This window comes from Somniosus microcephalus, chromosome 4, assembly GCF_052327205.1.
Source record: "Somniosus microcephalus isolate GS21.2 chromosome 4, FLI_Smic_1.0, whole genome shotgun sequence".
NCBI classification, from domain to species: Eukaryota; Metazoa; Chordata; class Chondrichthyes; order Squaliformes; family Somniosidae; genus Somniosus; species Somniosus microcephalus.
Window position 1 is genome coordinate 171,488,734 of NC_140990.1, and position 18,915 is coordinate 171,507,648.

Below are 18,915 nucleotides of genomic sequence, written 5' to 3' on the forward strand. Positions count from 1 at the left end.
TATAGTGCCTTTAACGTAGTAAAATATCCCAAGGCGCTGCACAGGAGTATTTTAAGACAAAAAAATTGACACCGATCCGCATAAGGATAAATTAGGGCAAATGACCAAAAGCTTGGTCAAAGAGGTAGGTTTTAAGGAGCATCTTAAAGGAGGAAAGAGCGGTAGTGAGGTAGACAGGTTTAGGCTGGGAATTCCAGAGCTTAGGGCCCAGGCAACAGAAGGCACGGCCACCAAAGGATGAGCGATTATAATCAAGGATGCTCAAGAGGGCAGAATTAGAGGAGCGCAGATATCTCGGGCAGGGTGGCGGGGGGGGTGGGGGGTTGGCGGGTGGCTGTGGGGCTGAAGGAGAATATGGAGATAGGAAGGGGCAAGGCCATGGAGGGATTTGAAAACAAGGATGAGAATTTTGAAGTCGAGGCGCTGCATAACCGGGAGTCAATATAGGTCAGCGAGCACAGGGGTGATGGGCGAACAGGACTTGGTGCGAGTTAGGACACGGGTAGCCGAGTTTTGGATGACCTCAAGTTTATGTAGGGTGAAATGTGGGAGGCCAGCCAGGAGTGCGTTGGAATAGTCAAGTCTAGAGGCAACAAAGGCATGGATGAGGGTTTCAGCATTGATGTTTGCATTGTTATAAAACAGCCCATATCTTCTGACATTGTGAGCATACCTCAGGAGATTTACGAATATATTAAAACTGGGAGTCAGTGTGCGTTGGTGTCACGTTGAAAATGTTACACTTCGTCACTCACAACACAATTGTAACAAAACAAACATTTACAATTTGTTGCAGCTAAGGCACCTTACTCAGGAAGAACAGAGGGAGCTTTCCTTCGCATCTAACGTGTTATACCTGACGGGGAGTCCTTAATAATGACAGCCAGTACAAAGAAATGGGAAAGTGTTCAATTTCCCTTCACCTTAAAGAGCACAAAGATTCATAGAGAAGGGAAACGTAATGCAACTCTCTCATTCATTCTTCTACAGGTTTGCCAGTGAAGTGGCAGGAGTGGATGACCTGGGCACCACGGGAAGAGGAAACGAGATGCAGGTCGGCACATACATCGAGAAGATGTTCATGTCTGAAGTGTCGGGTAACATCATCGACCTTTGCCCTGTTGGAGCTTTGACATCTAAGCCCTACGCCTTCACCTCCAGACCCTGGGAGACCAGGTGCAGTATTTCCTCAACCGTTAAGTACTGTACCCTGTTGCTGTACCTTGTGGTTTTACGTGCTTGTGTATTCCTATAGAATACTGTGTACTCAGCAGCACTGGTTTGTGTTGCTGATGCAATATACCATGTAGTGTTAGGGATACAAACACACGTCAATTATTTGCCTGCTTGGTAAAGAGCATAGGAACAGGAGGAGGCCATTCAATCCCTTGAGCCTGTTCAGCCATTCAATTAGATCATGGTTGATCTGTAGCTCAACTCCATTTACCCGCCCGGATTCTATACCTCTTAATACCCTTACCTAACAAAACTCCCATCAATCTCAGTTTTGACATTTTCAATTGACCCCCAGCCTCAACAGCATTTTGGGGGAGAGTTTTCCAGATTTCCACTACCCTTTGTGTGAAGAAGTGCTTCCTGACATCATTCCTGAACGGCCGAGCTCTAATTTTAAGGTTATGTCCCCTTGTCCTGGACTCCCCTACCAGAGGAAATAGTTTCTCTCTATCCACCCTATTAAATCCTTTAATCATCTTAAACAACTTAATTAGATCACCCCTTAAATCTTCTACACTCGAGGGAACACAAGCCTAGTCTATGTACAGGAAACTCTTTTTTATACGGGACCGGCGTGGTGCCGGTTTATCAAAAAGTCCGGATTACAGAGAGGTATAGTTAAAAGGTACGAGAGCTCCGTACACAGCAACAAATCCAGGCTTCCCTGTTGCTTAGCAACAGGTGCAAGAAGCCCGGCCACAGACCAAGCGTCCCTGTTGCTTAGCAACAAGTGCAGGAACCCCGATTACACAGCCACAGATCCAGGAACGGCCACTAATATGAAGTAAAACTTACCTGAACCTACTCCTGAATTTTGCCGGTTAACCGAGATTTCTGGTTATTTAGGTGCCGGTAAATCGAGAGTTTCCTGTAACTTGTCCTCATAATTTGAACACTTTTAGCCCTGGTATCATTCTGGTGAGTTGAAATCTCAGCTGTGCTTGGGGAGGTGGTGAACGAATGAGTGGTGCTTCACCTTTCAAGGAGAGAGGGAGGAGAATTGGAGGCTGTGTCAACCAAGGCCATTTTCATGCAGCTCCTGGTGGCTGTGTGACTGAGCAGGATTGCCCGAGACCTGGAAGTGAGTTGTCTAACCACCTACAGTGACACAGGAGACCTAAATGCTTGGGGATTTGAGATATAGAAGCTCTGAACTTTCAAATCACATTGACCAACATCTAAACAATATGGTGCTCTATCTAATCATGATGTTGTATATGGTTTTATTGCAATGTGCCATGCTTCAGGACCTTGTTTAAGTATAAAGTGGGCTTGGTGAGCTTAATGCTAGAACCTAGTCACAATTCCTGCACACAAGATACTAATCTATTCTGCCAGTCTGTACTTAGCTTTGTCACAACTGTCATTCTTTTACAACAGGAAGACCGAGTCCATTGATGTGATGGATGCTGTCGGAAGTAATATCGTCGTGAGCACACGGACTGGGGAGGTGATGAGAATCCTGCCGAGATTAAATGAGGATGTGAATGAGGAGTGGATCTCCGATAAGACCAGGTAATGGATTTTAACTGGATGGGATGTTTTGTACAAAGTGTTGCCTGACATAAAATCCTCCAACTTTCTCATGCATTGCATGGATTAGTGAGCCTCACATTTGGAATTTTTAGCGCTGAAGAGGAATAGAAATCCCATTCCTCAGTTGTAGCACTCTTGCCTCTGAGTCAGAAGGTTGTGGGTTCAAGTCCCACTCCAGAGGTTTGAGCACAAAATCTCGACTGACACTCTAGCGCAGTACTTTGAGGTGCTTTCTTTCTGATGAGACATTAAACCAAGTCTGTCCTCTTGGGTGGACATATTTCAAAGAAGGGAGTTCTCCCTGGTGTCCTGGACAATATTTCTCTCTCAACCTACACCTATAAACAGATTATCTGGTCATTATCACATTGCTGTTCGTGGGACCTTGCTGTGTGCAAATTGGCTGCTGTGTTTCCTACATTACATCAATGACTACACTCCAAAAGTACTTAATTGGCTGTAAAGCACTTTGGAATGTCCTGAGGTCATGAAGGGCGCTATGTAAATGCAGGTTGTTTTTTTCCAGCCCATCAGATGATGTGGAAGAAGACGACACTTGTTACACTGTAGAATCATTGAATATTACAGCACAGAAGGAGGCTGTACGGCCCATCAAATCTGCGCCAACTCTTTTGAAGAGCAATCCAGTTAGTCCCACTCACCCACTCTTTCCCCATATCAGTGCAATTTTTTTCTCCTTCAAATATTTATCCAATTCCCCTTTGAAAGCTACTATTGAATCTTTCTCCCCCACCCTATCAGGCAGTGCATTCCAAATCCTGACCACGTTCGGTTAAAAAAAAGTTTTTTCTTATGTCGTCTCTGGTTCTTTTGCCAATCACCTTAAATCTGTGCCCTCTGGTTATTGACCCTTCAGCCATTGGAAACAGTTTCTCTTTATTTTCTCTATCTAAACGCTTCATGATTTTAAACACCTCTATCACATCTCGTCTTCGCCTTCTCTGCTCTAAGAACAGCCCCAGCTTCTCCAGTCTATCCACTTAACTGTAATGCCTCATCCCTGGAACCATGTAGCTAGGTGGATAATGTACAAATATTGGTCGAATTGAAAGGTATTAGGCCAATTCATTGCAATGGTCCTTAACATAGATAACGCACTGTTTCATACAGGTAATACATACGGTGCAGAAATCATGAAACGTGATGAGCAACACAGCCTCTCTGCTTCCAATTCTGTGATATATTGATGTGCCATGTTGGAAATATATTTTTGTCATTTAAAAAAATATATTTTTTAAGTGTTCGCAATGTTTAGCTTTGCCTAATGTACTGTCTTGCTTTGCAGGTTTGCATACGATGGCCTTAAGCGACAGCGCTTAATTGTTCCCATGGTCAGGGGTTCTAAGGGGCAGCTGGTGTCCGTGTCCTGGGAGGAGGCACTAACACAGATTGCTGAAGTGGTAAGGAACTTGCACTGAGCTAAACTCATTCATCAAACCTTGTGTGGTGGGGGAGGGGGGCAGGGAGAGGAGAGCTTATGTAATGCAGCATATCTGCATGTTGATCCAACACGGTATCTGCATGCTTATCCTTGTATTCAAATCCCTCCATGGCCTCACCTCTCTGTCTCTGTAGCCTTCTCCAGCCCTACAACCCTCCGAGATCTCTACATTATCCAATTCTGGTGTCTTGCACATTCCTGGTTTCCTTTACTCTAACATTGCCTTCAACTATCTAGGCCCCAACCTCTGTAATTCCCTCTCCAAACTGCCAAGTGCTGAGGAGAAGATCAAACGTGCTACTGTAAAAGGTTTTGTTTCCTCCATCCTTCTCCAAGGGGGCTGAGCTGCCAGCATGCATTCGGGTATCTAAATACCCCGATGGGTACACTTGCCACCCCATGGTAGAGCTGCTGGCTTTTGTCCAGTCCTAAACCAGACTGGAGGGGAGGGAGGGACGGGTAGAGGGGGGGGCGGTAGTATTTAAAGGTGCAGCTGTGTGTATGTGTGAAACAAGCCTGCTCGCACGTGTGTATATACAGGAAAAGTTCTGATATCCGGCACCGACGGGACCGGCGTGTTGCCGATCTATCAAAAGTGCCGGACATGCAAAGTCAACGTTGAAGCATACGGAGATGAAAATCTCCGTATTTGACAACAAACACTGTTGAACAGCTCTTAAACACTCGGCCCATACCTTGAAGCGTCTCTGAAGCTGTTGCGAAGCTCCAAAGACGCTTTCCAGAGCCTGCCTGTTAACAGAATGCTAGGAGAAGAAAAAAAAACGAACTAAAACGGCTGCTGATTTCTGCCGTTAGAGCAAAGTTTCCGGCCATACAACCTCCGGATAAACCAACGTTTCCTGTACACCACTTTTATTCATATACAATCAGCAAACCGGTTTTTTTTTTTTCAATCCAGTTTCCAATCATCGGAATTAAGGCTATTCTTAGCTGAACACAAGATTTAAAAAAAGAATGAAGTGAAGATTTAATAGATTAAAAATTATGTGAGGTGTTGATAGAGTAGATGAGGGGAACCTGTTTCCACTGGCAGGAGGGTCGATAGCCAGAGGACACAGATTTAATATAATTGGCAAAAGAACCAGAGGGGAGATGAGCAGAAATTATTTTACGCAGCGAGTTGTTATGATCTGGAATGCGCTGCCTGAAAGGGTGGTGAAAGCAGATTCAATAGTAAGTTTCAAAAGGGAATTGGATAAATACTTGAAGGAAAAATTTGTTGGGCTATAAGGGCAGGAGAATGGGACTAATTGGAGAGCTCTTTCAAAGAGCTGGCACAGGCACAATGGGCAAATGGCCTCCTTCTGTGCTGTATGATTCTATGAAATCCGAGATCTTATTTCCCCTCGTTCACCCCTCTATTTCCCCCCCACCCCACCCCCCGAGAAAAAAAATCTATTAATATTGTGGCTCCAGTTGCAGGGAGTGCAGGATAAAGGCGTGGCTGCTATTGCTGGAGGAATGGCCGATGCTGAGGCGCTCGTGGCCCTGAAGGACTTGATCAACAGGTTAAACAGCGATTCACTGTGCACAGAGGAGATCTTCCCTATGGCTGGAGCTGGGTAAGATTGCTACACTCGCAGTTGTATGGAATTGGAGAATACAGTACAGGATGAGGATAACAAACCCAAGATGGTGCATTATAGTTTTTTGATTGATAACAAGTTGTAGTTATAACAATTTCCAGAAGGAAATCTGCTATCTTACCTGGTCTGGCCTATATGTGACTCCAGACCCACAGCAATGTGGTTGACTCTTAACTGCCCTCTGAAATGGCCTAGCAAGCCACTCAGTTGTACCAAACCGCTACAACAATGTATAATAAGAATAAAACCAGCCGACCACACGGCATCAACCTAGGTATTGGATTCGGATACAACAAAACTACACCGAGCCCAGTCAACCCTGCAAAGTCCTCCTCACTAACATTTGGGGACTTGTGCCAAAATTGAGAGAACTGTCCCACAGACTAGTCAAGCAACAGCCTGACATAATCATACCTTTCAGCCAATGTCCCAGACTCCTCCATCACCATCCCTGGGTATGTCCTGTCCCACTGGCAGGACAGACCTACCAGGGGTGGAGACACCGTGGTATACAGTCAGGAAGGAGTGGCCCCTCAACATTGACTCCAGACCCCATGAAGTCTCATGGCTTCAGGTCAAGCGTGGGCAAGGAAACCTCCTGCTGATTACCACCTACCGCCCTCCCTCAGCTGATGAATCAGTACTCCTCCATGTTGAACACCACTTGGAAGAAGCACTGAGGGTAGCAAGGGCACAGAATGTACTCTGGGTGGGGGACTTCAATGTCCATCACCAAGAGTGGCTCGGTTGCACCACTACTGACCGAGCTGGCCGCCTCCTGAAGGACACAGCTGCCAGCCTGGGATTGGGGCATTTGGCGAGAGAACCAACACGAGGGAAAAACCTACTTGACCTCGTCCTCACCAATCTACCTGTCGCAGATGCATCTGTCCATGACAGTATTTGTAGGAGTGACCACCGTACAGTCCTTGTGGAGACGAAGTCCTGTCTTCACACTGAGGACACCCTCCATTGTGCTGTGTGGCACTACCACCGTACTAAATGGGATAGATTCAGAACAGATCTAGCAACTCAAAACTGGGAATCCATGAGGCGCTGTGGGCCATTAGCACAGCCGCAGAATTGTATTCCACTGCAATCTGTAACCTCATGGCCTGGCATATCCCTCACTCTCTACCATTACCATCAAGACAGGGGACCAACCCTGGTTCAATGAGGAGTGCAGAAGAGCACGCTAGGAACAGCACCAGGCATACCTAAAAATGAGGTGCCACACAGGACTACAGGCATGCTAAACAGCGGAAGTAGCATGCTATAGACAGAGCTGGGTGACCCCACAATCAACAGATCAGATCAAAGCTCTGCAGTCCTGCCACATGTAGTCATGAATGGTGCTGGACAGTTTAACAACTAATGGGGGGAGGAGGAGGCTCCATGAACATCCCCATCCTCAATGATGGCAGAGCCCAACACGAGTGCAAAAGACAAGGCTGAAGCATTTGCAACCATCTTCAGCCAGAAGTGGCGAGTGGAAGATCCATCTCGGCCTCCTCCTGCAGCCCACACCATCACAGAAGCCATTCTTAGGCCAATTCGATTCACTCTGTGTGATATCAAGAAATGGCTGAGTGCACTGGGAACAGCAAACGCTATGGGCCCTGACAACATCTTGGCTGCAGTGCTGAAGATGTGCTCCATAACTAGCCACGCCTCCAACTAAGCTGTTCCAGTACAGCTATAATACTGGCATCTACCTGACAAATTGGAAAATTGCCCAGGTATGTCCTCCCCACAAAAAGCAGGACAAATCCATTCCGGCCAATTACCGTCCCATCAGTCTACTCTCAATCATCAGCAAAGTGAAGGAAGGTGTCGTCGACAGTGCTGTCAAGCATCACTTACTCACCAATAACCTGATCACTGATGCTCAGTTTGGGTTCCACCAAGGACCACTCGGCTCCAGACCTCATTACAGACTTGGTCCAAACGTGGACAAAAGAGCTGAATTCTTGAGGTGAGGTGCGAGTGACTATCTTTGACATCAAGGCAGCATTTGACCCAGTGTGGCATCAAAGAGCCCTAGTAAAATTGAAGTCAATGAGAATCAGGGAGAAAACTCTCCTCTGGCTGGAGTCATACCTAGCACAAAGGAAGATGGTTGTGATTGTTGGAGGCCAATCATCTCAGCCCCAGAACATTGCTGCAGGAGTTCCTCAGGGCAGTGTCCTAGGCCCAACCATCTTCACTTGCTTCAGCGATGACCTTTGCTCCATCATAAGGTCAGAAGTGGGGATGTTTGCTGATGATTGCAAAGTGTTCAGTTCCATTGCAACTCCACAGATAATAAAGCAGTCCATGCCTGCATGCAACAAGACCTGGACGACGTTCAGGCTTGGGCTGATAAATGGCAGGTAACATTCGTGTCACAGAAGTGCCAGGCAATGACTATGTCCAACGAGCGAGAGTCTAACCACCGCCTCTTGACATTCAATGGCATTACCATCGCCGAATCCCTCACCATCAATATCCTGGGGGTCACCATTGACCAGAAACTTAACTGGACCAGCCACATAAATACTGTGGCAACAAGAGCAGGTCAGAGGCTAGGTATTCTACGGCGAGTGTCTCACCTCCTTACTCCCCAAAGCCTTTCCACCATCTACAAGGCACAAGTAAGGAGTGTGATGGAATACTCTCCACTTGCCTGGATGAGTGCAGCTCCATCAACACTCAAGAAGCTCGACACCATCCAGGATAAAGCAGCCTGCTTGATTGGCACCCCATCCACCACCTTGAACACTCCCTCCCTCCACCACCGGCATACCGTGGCTGCAGTGTGTACCATCTACAAGATGCACTGCAGCAACTTGCCAAGGCTTCTTCAGCAGCATCTCCCAAACCCGCGACCTCTTCCACCTAGAAGGACAAGGGCAGTAGGCGAATGGGAACACCACCACCTCCAAGTTCCCCTCCTAGTCACACACCATCCTGACTTGGAAATATAGCACCGTTCCTTCCTCGTCGCTGGGTCAAAATCCTGGAACTCCCTCCCTAACAGCACTGTGGGAGTACCTTCACCACAAGGGCTGCAGCGGTTCGAGAAGGCGGCTCACCACCACCTTCTCGAGGGCAATTAGAGATGGGCAATAAATCCTGGGCTTGCCAGCGACGCTCACATCCCGTGAATGAATTTATAAAAAATTTTAAAAAAAGTAGGACAGTGGCACAACTTGAATTGTTTGTTCTTTTTGTGATGTTTCAGTTATATACCTAATCAGATCCCTTGCTTTCTGTCACCAGAAGCTTCATTTCAGCAGTGGAAAGCTATCGCCTCCAATGGCGGGAATAGGTTACTACCTCATTAATTCACTGCAGCCTGAGGTTTCATTTTTTGAAATTTTCCATCCCTCTTTTCTACTGAGAGCAGCAACTCGACGCGTGGAGAATTCTGGGCACTGACCTGCATCCACCAACCATCCCAATCATATCCCGATAACATTGACCCTTAGTGTTAGGGGATTAAATACGTGGGGTTACGGGGATAGGGTGGGATATGTGTCGGTGCAGGCTCGATGGGCCGAAATGGCCTCTATCTGCACTGTAGATTCTGTGATTCTGTGATCATCGCGCTGTGTATCCTGGGCACAAGACTTTTCTACAGATGCTCTCGGGTAGTAGTGTCAGTTGGCAACACTCTCGCCTCTGGATCTGAAGTTTGTGGGCTCAAGGCCCACTCCAGGCCTTGAGCACGTGAGCTAGGCTGGCACTTTGAATGCTATACCAAGGGAGTCTTGTATTGTAGCTACTGACATCCCTTAGCATGTAGACGATAAACAACACCTTGCTAGCATTGCCCATATACAGAAAGTGAATATAGAAAAAAACATAACCAATCCACCACTATACCTGTCGGGAGGTGCCAACCACAGGCTAAGTAAGGGAGGGTGAGTCACCTGGAGCTGCTCTGATACCTCCTGGTGGTTGAATGAGTGGTAAAGACAGTGAGCTGGGAACAGGTCACTGCCCATGGAAGCCAAGGAACGAGAGAGAGGTGAGCTGCTATCTGCTTAAAAGTGCCATTTAAAAAATTGTTGTTGGGGATATTTGATACCGACACACTTAACAAGAAAAAGTTGACCATTTAGATATGAGCCAATCTGTCACAATGGAAAGGATTATGTTTTAGAATACTCTACACTACCCAGTCCATCTAAGGATCTCTCGGAATCAACACAGACCATGGGTTGTTTACAAAGGTAAAAGGCAAGGTGATACATAGTGTTTTGTTTAACGGTTGACTCTTTGCTGTTTTCAAACAGTACTGACTTGCGCTCCAACTACCTGCTGAACACCAAGATCTCTGGAGTGGAGGAGGCCGATGTGCTGCTGCTGGTCGGCACCAACCCGCGCTTCGAAGCCCCACTTTTCAACGTTCGGGTCAGGAAGAGGTGAGTACTTTAACGGTCACTGAACTGGAAAAGGAGGCTTGTATATTCTGGGTGGAAATGACTGTTCTGCTCCTGGCTTGTTATTGCTTCCCTTCGCTCGCTGGCTTAGGCTGACAAGTTAACAGACAAAAACTTGCATTTCTATAGCACCTTTAACATAGTAAAACGTCCCAAGGCACTTCACAGGATCATAACCAAACTAAATTTGACACCGAGCCACAGAAGGTGATATTAGAACAGATGAAATGACGGAGGTTTTAAGGAGCGTCTTAAAGGAGGAGAGAGAGGTAGAGAGGTTTAGGGAGGGAATTCCAGAACTTGGGGCCTAGATGGCTGAAGGCACAGCCACCAATGGTGGAGCGATTAAAATCGGAGATGCACAAGAGGCCAGAATTGGAGGAGTGCAGAGATCTCGGAGGGTTGTAGGGCTGGAGGAGGTTACAGAGATAGGGAGGAGCGAGGCCATGGAGAAATTTGAAAATGGGGATGAGAATTTTAAATTTGAGGTGCTGCTGAACCAGGTGCCAATGTAGATCAGCGAGCACAAGGGTGATGGGTGATTGGGACTTGGTGAGAGTTAGGTAAGGGGCAGCAAAGTTTTGGATGAGCTTAAGTTTATGTAGGGTGGAAGATGGGAGAGCTTTGTAATAGTCAAGTGTAGCGGTAACAAAGGCATGGATGAGGGTTTGAGCTAAAGCGGGGCGGAGTTGGGCTGTGTTACGGAGGTGGAAGTAGGTGATGTTGCTGATGTGGTCGGAAGCTCATATTGGGGTCAGAAACGACACCAAAGTTGCAAACGGTCTGATTCAGCCTCAGACAGTTGCCAGGGAGAGGGATGGAGTCGATGGCTAGGGAATGGAGTTTGTGGCTGGGACTGAAGGCAATGGCTTTGGTTTTCCTAATGGCCCAGAAATTCGGGTCGGAGGCTTCCCGCGGGTGCAAGCCTCCGACCTGCACTTACCTAGTGCGCCGGCCGTTGTGCTGTGGGCCCGCGTGGGATTCCGATCCTGGGCCTGCTCCAACTTTGGTTATCCACTTTGGTGTCAAAAACAGGAAGGCAGATTATTATCTGAATAGCAGTAGATTGGGAGAAGGGGAAGTGCAACGAGATCTGGGCGTCCTTGTGCACCAGTCGCTGAAACTAAGCATGCAGGTGCAGCAGGCGGTTATGAAGGCAAATGGTATGTTGGCCTTCGTAGCGAGAGGGTTTGAGTACAGGAACAAGGATGTCTTGCTGCAGTTGTACAGGGCCTTGGTGAGACCACATCTTGAGTATTGTGTGCAGTTTTGGTCGCCTTATCTGAGGAAGGATGTTCTTGCCATGGAAGGAGTGCAGCGAAGATTCACCAGGCTGATACCTGGGATGGCAGGAATGACATATGAAGAGAGATTAGTCGATTGGGCTTGTACTCGCTGGAATTTAGAAGAATGAGAGGGGATCTTATCGAAACTTATAAAATTCTAACCGGACTAGACAGACTAGATGCTGGAAGGATGTTCCCGATGGTCAGGGAGTCCAGAACCAGGGGTCACAGTCTAAGGATAAGGGGTAAGCCATTTAGGACAGAGATGAGGAGGAATTTCTTCACCCAGAGTGGTGAACCTGTGGAATTCTCTGCCAAAGAAGGCAGCAGAGGCCAATTCATTAAATATATTCAAGAAGGAGTTGGATATATTTCTTAAGGCTAAAGGGATCAAGGGATATCGAGAGAAGGCAGGAACAGGGTACTGAATTTGGATGATCAGCCATGATCTCATTGAATGGTGGAGCAGGCTTGAGGGGCCGAATGGCCTACTCCTGCTCCTATCTTCTATGTTTCCAACTGCCGGCGCACAGTGCTTGCGTATCCCAGGGGCGCAGTTAGTTTGAAGTGTCCCCTGGGATCACGTGGGCCATGGAGAGCCAATGGTAGCAGGGAATCTGTATTCATAGATTTGACAGGAAGACCTGTCAAATCTATGAATACAATTCAGCCCCAAAACATCACTAAAACTTCAAATAAATGTTTAAAAAAACATCACATTTTTAAAATAACTTCATAAATTACATAAAATACCTATTTTAAACAATTTAAATTTTTGAAAAAATTAATTACAGTTTCTAACGGGGTTAAAAATAAACTTACCTTTAAAGTATTTAAAAATAATAAACCTGTAGAAAAAATGTTTTAATTTAACTTCATTCACCACTTACCTTGTTAAAAGCAGGCCTTGCAACTGCTTTTTACAAGCGTAGCTCCTGGAGACTTACCCTCCCGGGAAAAACCTGCAAAAAAAACGGAAGTTCCAGGCGTACGCGCTGCCTCTCCAGCGTACGCGTTCGACCTGTGAACCCCTTCCTTTAAGGGAATGGAAGAAGTTCTGGTTTCCCGTGCATGCGCAGTGCCTGCACGAAACCGGCACTTTTGTTGGGCCTATGCGTGAGTACCCAGCGCGTACTCGCCCCTGGGGACCCGAATTTCTGGCCCATTAATATTTAATTGGAGGAAATTTTTGCTCAGCCAGCGCTCTATATCAGACAGTTAATTTGACAATTTGGGGACAGAGGTGGTGGTGAGGTAGAGCTGGGTGCGCCGGCATACATGTGGAACCTGACGTTTTTGTTTTTAGGTGATGTTGCCGAGGGGTAGCAAGTACATGAGAAATAGGAGGAGGCAAAGGATAGATCCTTGGGGGAGTCCGGAGTTAACGGTGTGGGAGCGGGAAGGGAAGCCATTTCAGGTGATTCTCTGACTACTACTGGATAGATAAGAATGGATCCAGGCGAGTGCAGTCCCACCCAGATGGAGGAGAGGCGTTGGAGAAGGATGGTGTGGTCAGCTGTGCCAAAGGCTGCTGACAGGTCAAGAAGGACAAGGACAGTGACATAGGATGTCATTTGTGACTTTGAGGGCTGTTTCATTACTGTGGCGGGGCGGAAACTTGATTGGAAAGATGGGCAAGGATTTGGGAGGCAACAGCACATTAAAGGAGAGGAAAGGAAGGTTGGACGGTAGTTTGCAAGGACAGAGGGGACAAGGGTGTTTTTTTTTTTTTTTTGAGGAGTGGGGTGATGACGGCTGCTTTGAAGGGAAGGGGGACAGTACCCGAGGAGAGGGAACCATTAACAATGTCAGATAACATGAGAGCCAGGAAGGGAAGTTGGGTGGTCAGCAGTTTGGTGGGAATAGGGTCGAGGGAGCAGGAGGTTGGTCTCATGACAAGATGAGCTCGGAGAGGGCATGAGGGGAGATAGCAGAGAGACTAGAGTAAGATACGAGTTCAGGGCAGGGTGGGAACCTTGGGGCAAGTTTGACCCGGTGGGCTCGGGGAAGGGAAGGAAGTGGCAGAGGCAGCTGAATGGATTTTCTGAAACTTGGTGACAAAAGTCCATGAGCTCCTCACACTTGTTGTCGGAAGGGAAGGTGGAGGAGGCAGGGGAGAGTTGTTTAAGAAAATGGTTTGTAGTAGAGAAGAGAAGCTGGAGGTTATCTTTGCATTCCAGGATGATTCTGAAATAGTGAGCAGTTTTGGCGCAGGAGAGCAGGACCCGATCGTGCTTTATGTGGTCCAGCCAGATCTGGCGGTGAATGGCTAAACCAATTGTCCGCCATATCCGTTCAAGTCTGCGTCCCTTGGACTTAAGGGAGCAGAGATGAGGGCTGTACCAGGGGGAACAATCAGGGTGAGCGAGAGTAATGGTTTTAATGGGAACAAGGCCATCAACGGTGGAGGTGTGGGTGTGGTTGAGTCGATCAATCGCTCCAGAAATGTTGTGAATGGAGGGCCAAAGGCTAGACAGTTGGGAATTTGAAATTGCAGCTGTAAGTGACTTGGAGAGTTTTTTCCGGGCGGACACAGCAGGAAGTGTGGGTGGGAGGGTGAAGGGGGATGTGGGTGAAGGGGGATGTGGGTAGAGAGCGATACAATGATGTGATCAGAGATGGCTTTATCTGTGATTGACACGGTGGGGGTAGTGAGGCCATATGAGTTGCCACGGTCGAGGGGGTGGCTGTGAATATGGGTAGGGAAGTTTATGTGGAGGGAGAGATTTGGGACGGTAGGAGGGCAATGAACTCAGAGGGGAGAGGACATGATGAGTTGAGATGGAGGTTGAAATCGCCGAGGATGAGAAGTCGCTTGGTGCAGAGTCTGAGGGAGGAAAGCAGTGAAGGTATCTCGGTGAGAAATTTGGCATGGTACTTGGGTGGGTGGTGGAGAACCAGGATTTTAAATGAGGCGAGAGGGGTGGAACAAGATAAGATGCTCAAAGGAGGAGAAGGTGCTAGAGGAGTAGGGAGACAGACCGAGGTGTGATTTAGTGATAATGGCTACACCACCACCACGACCGTTTGAGCGGGGCAAGTGATGGAAGGTACAGCCAGGCAGGGAGGCTTCATTAGGTGTCATCACCCCTCAGCCAGGTTTCCGTCAGGCCATGATGTCAATGCATTCATCCATTATAAGCTCCTGGATGGCAAGGGCCTTGTTCACAAGTGAAGAGACATTCTGGAGGGAGATGTGGAGAGGGGTGGTGATAGCCGATCCGCTGGCAGAGTCCACAGCGTCCACATTGGGAGAGGTGAGTTGGATAGGAAGGAGGTTGGAAAGATTATACCCCATCGGGTGCGCTGGGCAGGAAGGTCAGCAAGAGTAGGATGGGGCAGTTGGGGTTGCCGCTCCTAAGGCGGCAGCGAGTGCCTCGATGGTTCCTTCAGAGGATGCGAAGAGAGGCACAAAGTATCAGAGAGGGAAAAAATGAAAGGAGGCATGACGACAGGTGAGAGGGGTCTAGGAGGGGTGAAGAGGGAAAAAAAAGGACGGAAAAAGGGGAAATCGAAGTGGTGGGCTCGGGTCCGGAACAACAGCCAAAACACGCACGTGAATGGACACTGGGAAACTCAAGTTACATAGGCCTGGTTAGGTAGCAAGATTAGGATCCATATGTCCTACTAATAAACGGGGAATAGAGAGGACAATAGGAGAGAGTCCAGAGTTAAAGTCAGAGGTCCCGTGGTGGGATAGTGTTGATGTAGGTAGGGTGGAGTCATATTGGAGCATTGACAAACTGATGTCCAGGTTTGCGGACAGGTGTGGAGGGCGAGTGAGTCCAGAAGCTATTTGAAGGGCAGAGTATCAGAGGACACACTGCTAGAGATCTTTCTGTGGGAATGAAGATCCAGGAGGTGTGCATAATCGATTGTGGGGCAGAGAAACGGTGGCAAAGTTGGAGGTTACTATAAAATCCAGAGGCGGCAGAGAAATGTACTTTGGCCCAGAGGAGTGAATTTCTGGCCAGGAACCAGAATTTAGCTGAAGCTGAAAAACGAATAGGATCAGTAATACAGTCATAAGCTCAGCAGGTAACAGCAGCAGTGGGGGATGCACTGTAGGCTAGGCAAAGTTACCTTAAAACTTAAGCAACTGGATAGCAGATCAGAGACAAAACAGCTGAGTCCTACAGTGGAGAAGTGTAGTCTTGGTGTCCAGACAAGTCCAGGAATTTGGAAGCCAAATTTGAGCAAAGATCCAGTGCTCACTGAGGAAAACAAAGAGCAGGCACGGTCGGATGATGGGCATTTTTATCCCCTTCCACCACAAGGCACAGAACATAGTAAACTCCACTTTACTGTGACCGACGGGTTTGAGTTTCTGCAGCCACAGAACTTAAATCTGCTGTACAGTATAATGGACTGAAGGACTTCACTACTGGGCTGGCCAGTACATTGGCAAACAGCCATTCCCTACAACCTTTCACCTGCTCGTGTTATCTGTGCCATCTCTGAAATATTAAACCATTTCACATATGTGTGGCCCCTCCAGCCCTACAACTCTCCGAGAACTCTGCATTCCTCCAGCTCTGGCCTCTTGCACATCCCCGATCCTTCGCCCCACCATTGGTGGCCATGCTTTCAGCTGTCCAGGCCCTAAGCTCTGGAATTCCCCCTCTCCGCCTCTCCTCCTTTAAGACACTCCTTAAAACCTACCTCTTTGATCAAGATTTTGGTCACCTGTCCTAATTAAATGCAAGTTGTTGATGTTGTTTCCCGTGTGTGTGTGTGTGGCTCAGTTGGGTGTACACTGGCCTTCGGACCAGAAGCTTGTGGGCTTGAGCCACACACCAATGCCAATTAAAAGGCCCTTGATCTCATGGCTGTTTGTTGGACCTTGCTGGCACATTTGCCAATGTAATTACACTCCAAAATTAATTCTTTGTGCAAAGCCATTTTGATGTGATAAAGTGCAACTATTATAATACAACAGCAACTTGTATCGATATCGCGCCTTTAACATAGTAAAACGTCCCATGGCACTGCATAGGAGTATTTTAAGACAACAAATTTGACACCGATCCACATAAGGATAAATTAGGGCAGGTGACCAAAAGCTTGGTCAAAGAGTTAGGTTTTAAGGAGCGTCTTAAAGGAGGAAAGAGAGGTTTGGGGCGGGAATTCCAGAGCTTGGGGCCTCGGCAACAGAAGGCACGACCACCAATGGTTGAGCGATTATAATCAGGGATGCTCAAGAGGGCAGAATTAGAGGAGCGCAGATATCTTGGCGCGGGGGGGGGGGTGACGTTTGTGGGGCTGAAGGGGATTACAAAGATAGGAAGGGGTGAGGCCATAGAGGGATTTGAAAACAAGGATGAGAATTTTGAAATCAAGGCGCTGCTTAACTGGGAACCAATGTAGGTCAGCGAGCACAGGGGTGATGGGCGAATGGGACTTGGCTGCCCGTGTCCTAACCCGCACCGAGTTTTGGATGACCTCAAGTTTACGTAGGGTGGAATGTGGGAGGCCAGCCAGGAGTGCATTGGAATAGTCAAGTCTAGAGGTAACAAAGGCATGGATAATATTTGCTATGCATGGGTACTGTAGAATGTACTTGAAGTTGCGCCCAAGGATACCAGGCCATAAAATAAACCAGTTTTATATCTGATACGAGCCGCCACTGTTCTACAAAAATGGCGCTTGATCTTCGCATCCCGTGAATATTCTGTAGAGTTAGCGGATTTCAGCAAGGTTGCTGTGGTTGACCTCAGTGCTCCTGGACTCCTGCTTCTCGTCACTGTCCAGCGATCCCTGCTGTGTGGACAGGATCGGACTCCGCTGTGACCTCTTTCCTTTCTCTTTGTCTGTCGCACCCAGCAATTAAATATCTTGCGGACCCTTGCTGTCGAGGCTCGCCCAGGCGCCTGTGAAAGTGTGTTCTCACCCAAAATATTATTGCCTTCAAGCGAGATGGGGAGGGAAAAGGGAGAGAGCAGCTTCGTTGTCCGGTTAAGCAGCTGTAATTTTGTTTGAGATTCCTCACGATGGATCATTGTGTGGTACTAAATCAATAAATTCATAGAAATACATAGAAGTTACAACTACAGAAACAGGCCATTCGGCCCAACCAGTCTGTGTCAGTGTTTACTCTCCATGCGAGCAAATCGTTCTAATTGCATTTACCCACCCTGCTCCCCATACTGCTTTCACCCCTTTTCCTTCATCCACCGATCCAATCTAGCATTTATCCGTTGACCACTGCAAAGCTTTTCCAATCTCCACACAACAGGTTTTCAGTCTCATTGTCCAGGTTGGGGGAGGGGAAAGAGAGAGAGTGATGCCCAGCAGACAGCTACAGATAGGTATTGGAAGAAAAGGCAAGCTAACAGTGGAGAAATTCTGAAGGGTCCTTGCCCATATCATTATTCTTTCAAATGCTACTGGGCCTGCTGTGTATTTCCAGCATTTTCTGTTGCGGTTCCTATACTTAAACAGTTGAAGACCCAGTAATCAGGCAATGTGTAACAGTTGGTCATAAAAGTTGTTTAATTCCTTCCAAATGTTTGTGCCTATTTGCAGCTGGCTGCACAATGATCTCCAAGTGGCTTTAGTTGGGACAAATGTGGACTTGAGCTACACCTACAATCACCTTGGAGACTCTCCGCAGGTGTTACAGGAGATTGCCTCAGGAAAGCACCCTTTCAGTCAGGTACAGCTTGCCTCTCCACGTTATCCTAACCACGTGCAGTTCATATTTCTTTTATTTTAATCCATCCATTATTCAAATTTCAGTTAATAAAGTTGCTGATGGAGCAATTGCTATGTATTTGGTGCCATTGGCATGGAATTGACTGCTGTCCTAGCACAGTGAATTTTGACTTATTTGAAGCTCTCAAAAGGAATTTGGGATAGATATCAGCAGGGAGTAGTGATTTCCCCTGGGGCACACTAAATGGCCACTGTCCTAAAAACAGGGCCTTGATTGAGTGAACTAATATGCTTCTATAACGATTTGGTGTTTTTATAGAACTGTGTTTGCTCTTTAATTTCACAATGGTTTCTGTAAGTGGATCTCACCACTCACAATCTGGAAACTACCTTTACAGTAACCTGCCCTTGCAGAGCTTTGTGACCCTGACGATTAACAATGACCATTTCTTCAGTAATATGTTTACTGGATTTTATCTTGGTCTTCTGCTACAATATTTCAATTGGTGAATATTAAACACATTAGATTTTTGGACTAACACAACCTCAGTAATCTGCTTATTTACAGTTAAATAGGGATTTATTCACAGCAGATTGTTGAAGAGTAATAGTCCAAGATATAAAGCCGACATACATGAAGAAAAGTCCTTAATGGGTTAATTAACCTCCACAAGAAACTACTTTGTGTAAAAACAGTAAGCTTATGA

At 47.1% G+C, this 18,915-nt stretch overlaps 1 protein-coding gene across 5 annotated transcripts in view; it reads left to right on the plus strand.

The window, feature by feature from the left end:
* ndufs1 (NADH:ubiquinone oxidoreductase core subunit S1) overlaps positions 1-18,915 on the plus strand; it is a 59,147-nt gene that overhangs the window by 20,868 nt on the left and 19,364 nt on the right. For all 5 annotated transcript variants that reach the window (XM_085985453.1, XM_085985454.1, XM_085985455.1 and 2 more), the window contains 6 exons: positions 991-1,176; positions 2,617-2,751; positions 4,079-4,193; positions 5,672-5,817; positions 10,122-10,250; positions 18,080-18,209. In XM_085985453.1, coding sequence (XP_085841579.1) covers positions 991-1,176; positions 2,617-2,751; positions 4,079-4,193; positions 5,672-5,817; positions 10,122-10,250; positions 18,080-18,209 — 841 coding nt within the window. The remainder of the gene's footprint in view (positions 1-990; positions 1,177-2,616; positions 2,752-4,078; positions 4,194-5,671; positions 5,818-10,121; positions 10,251-18,079; positions 18,210-18,915) is intronic.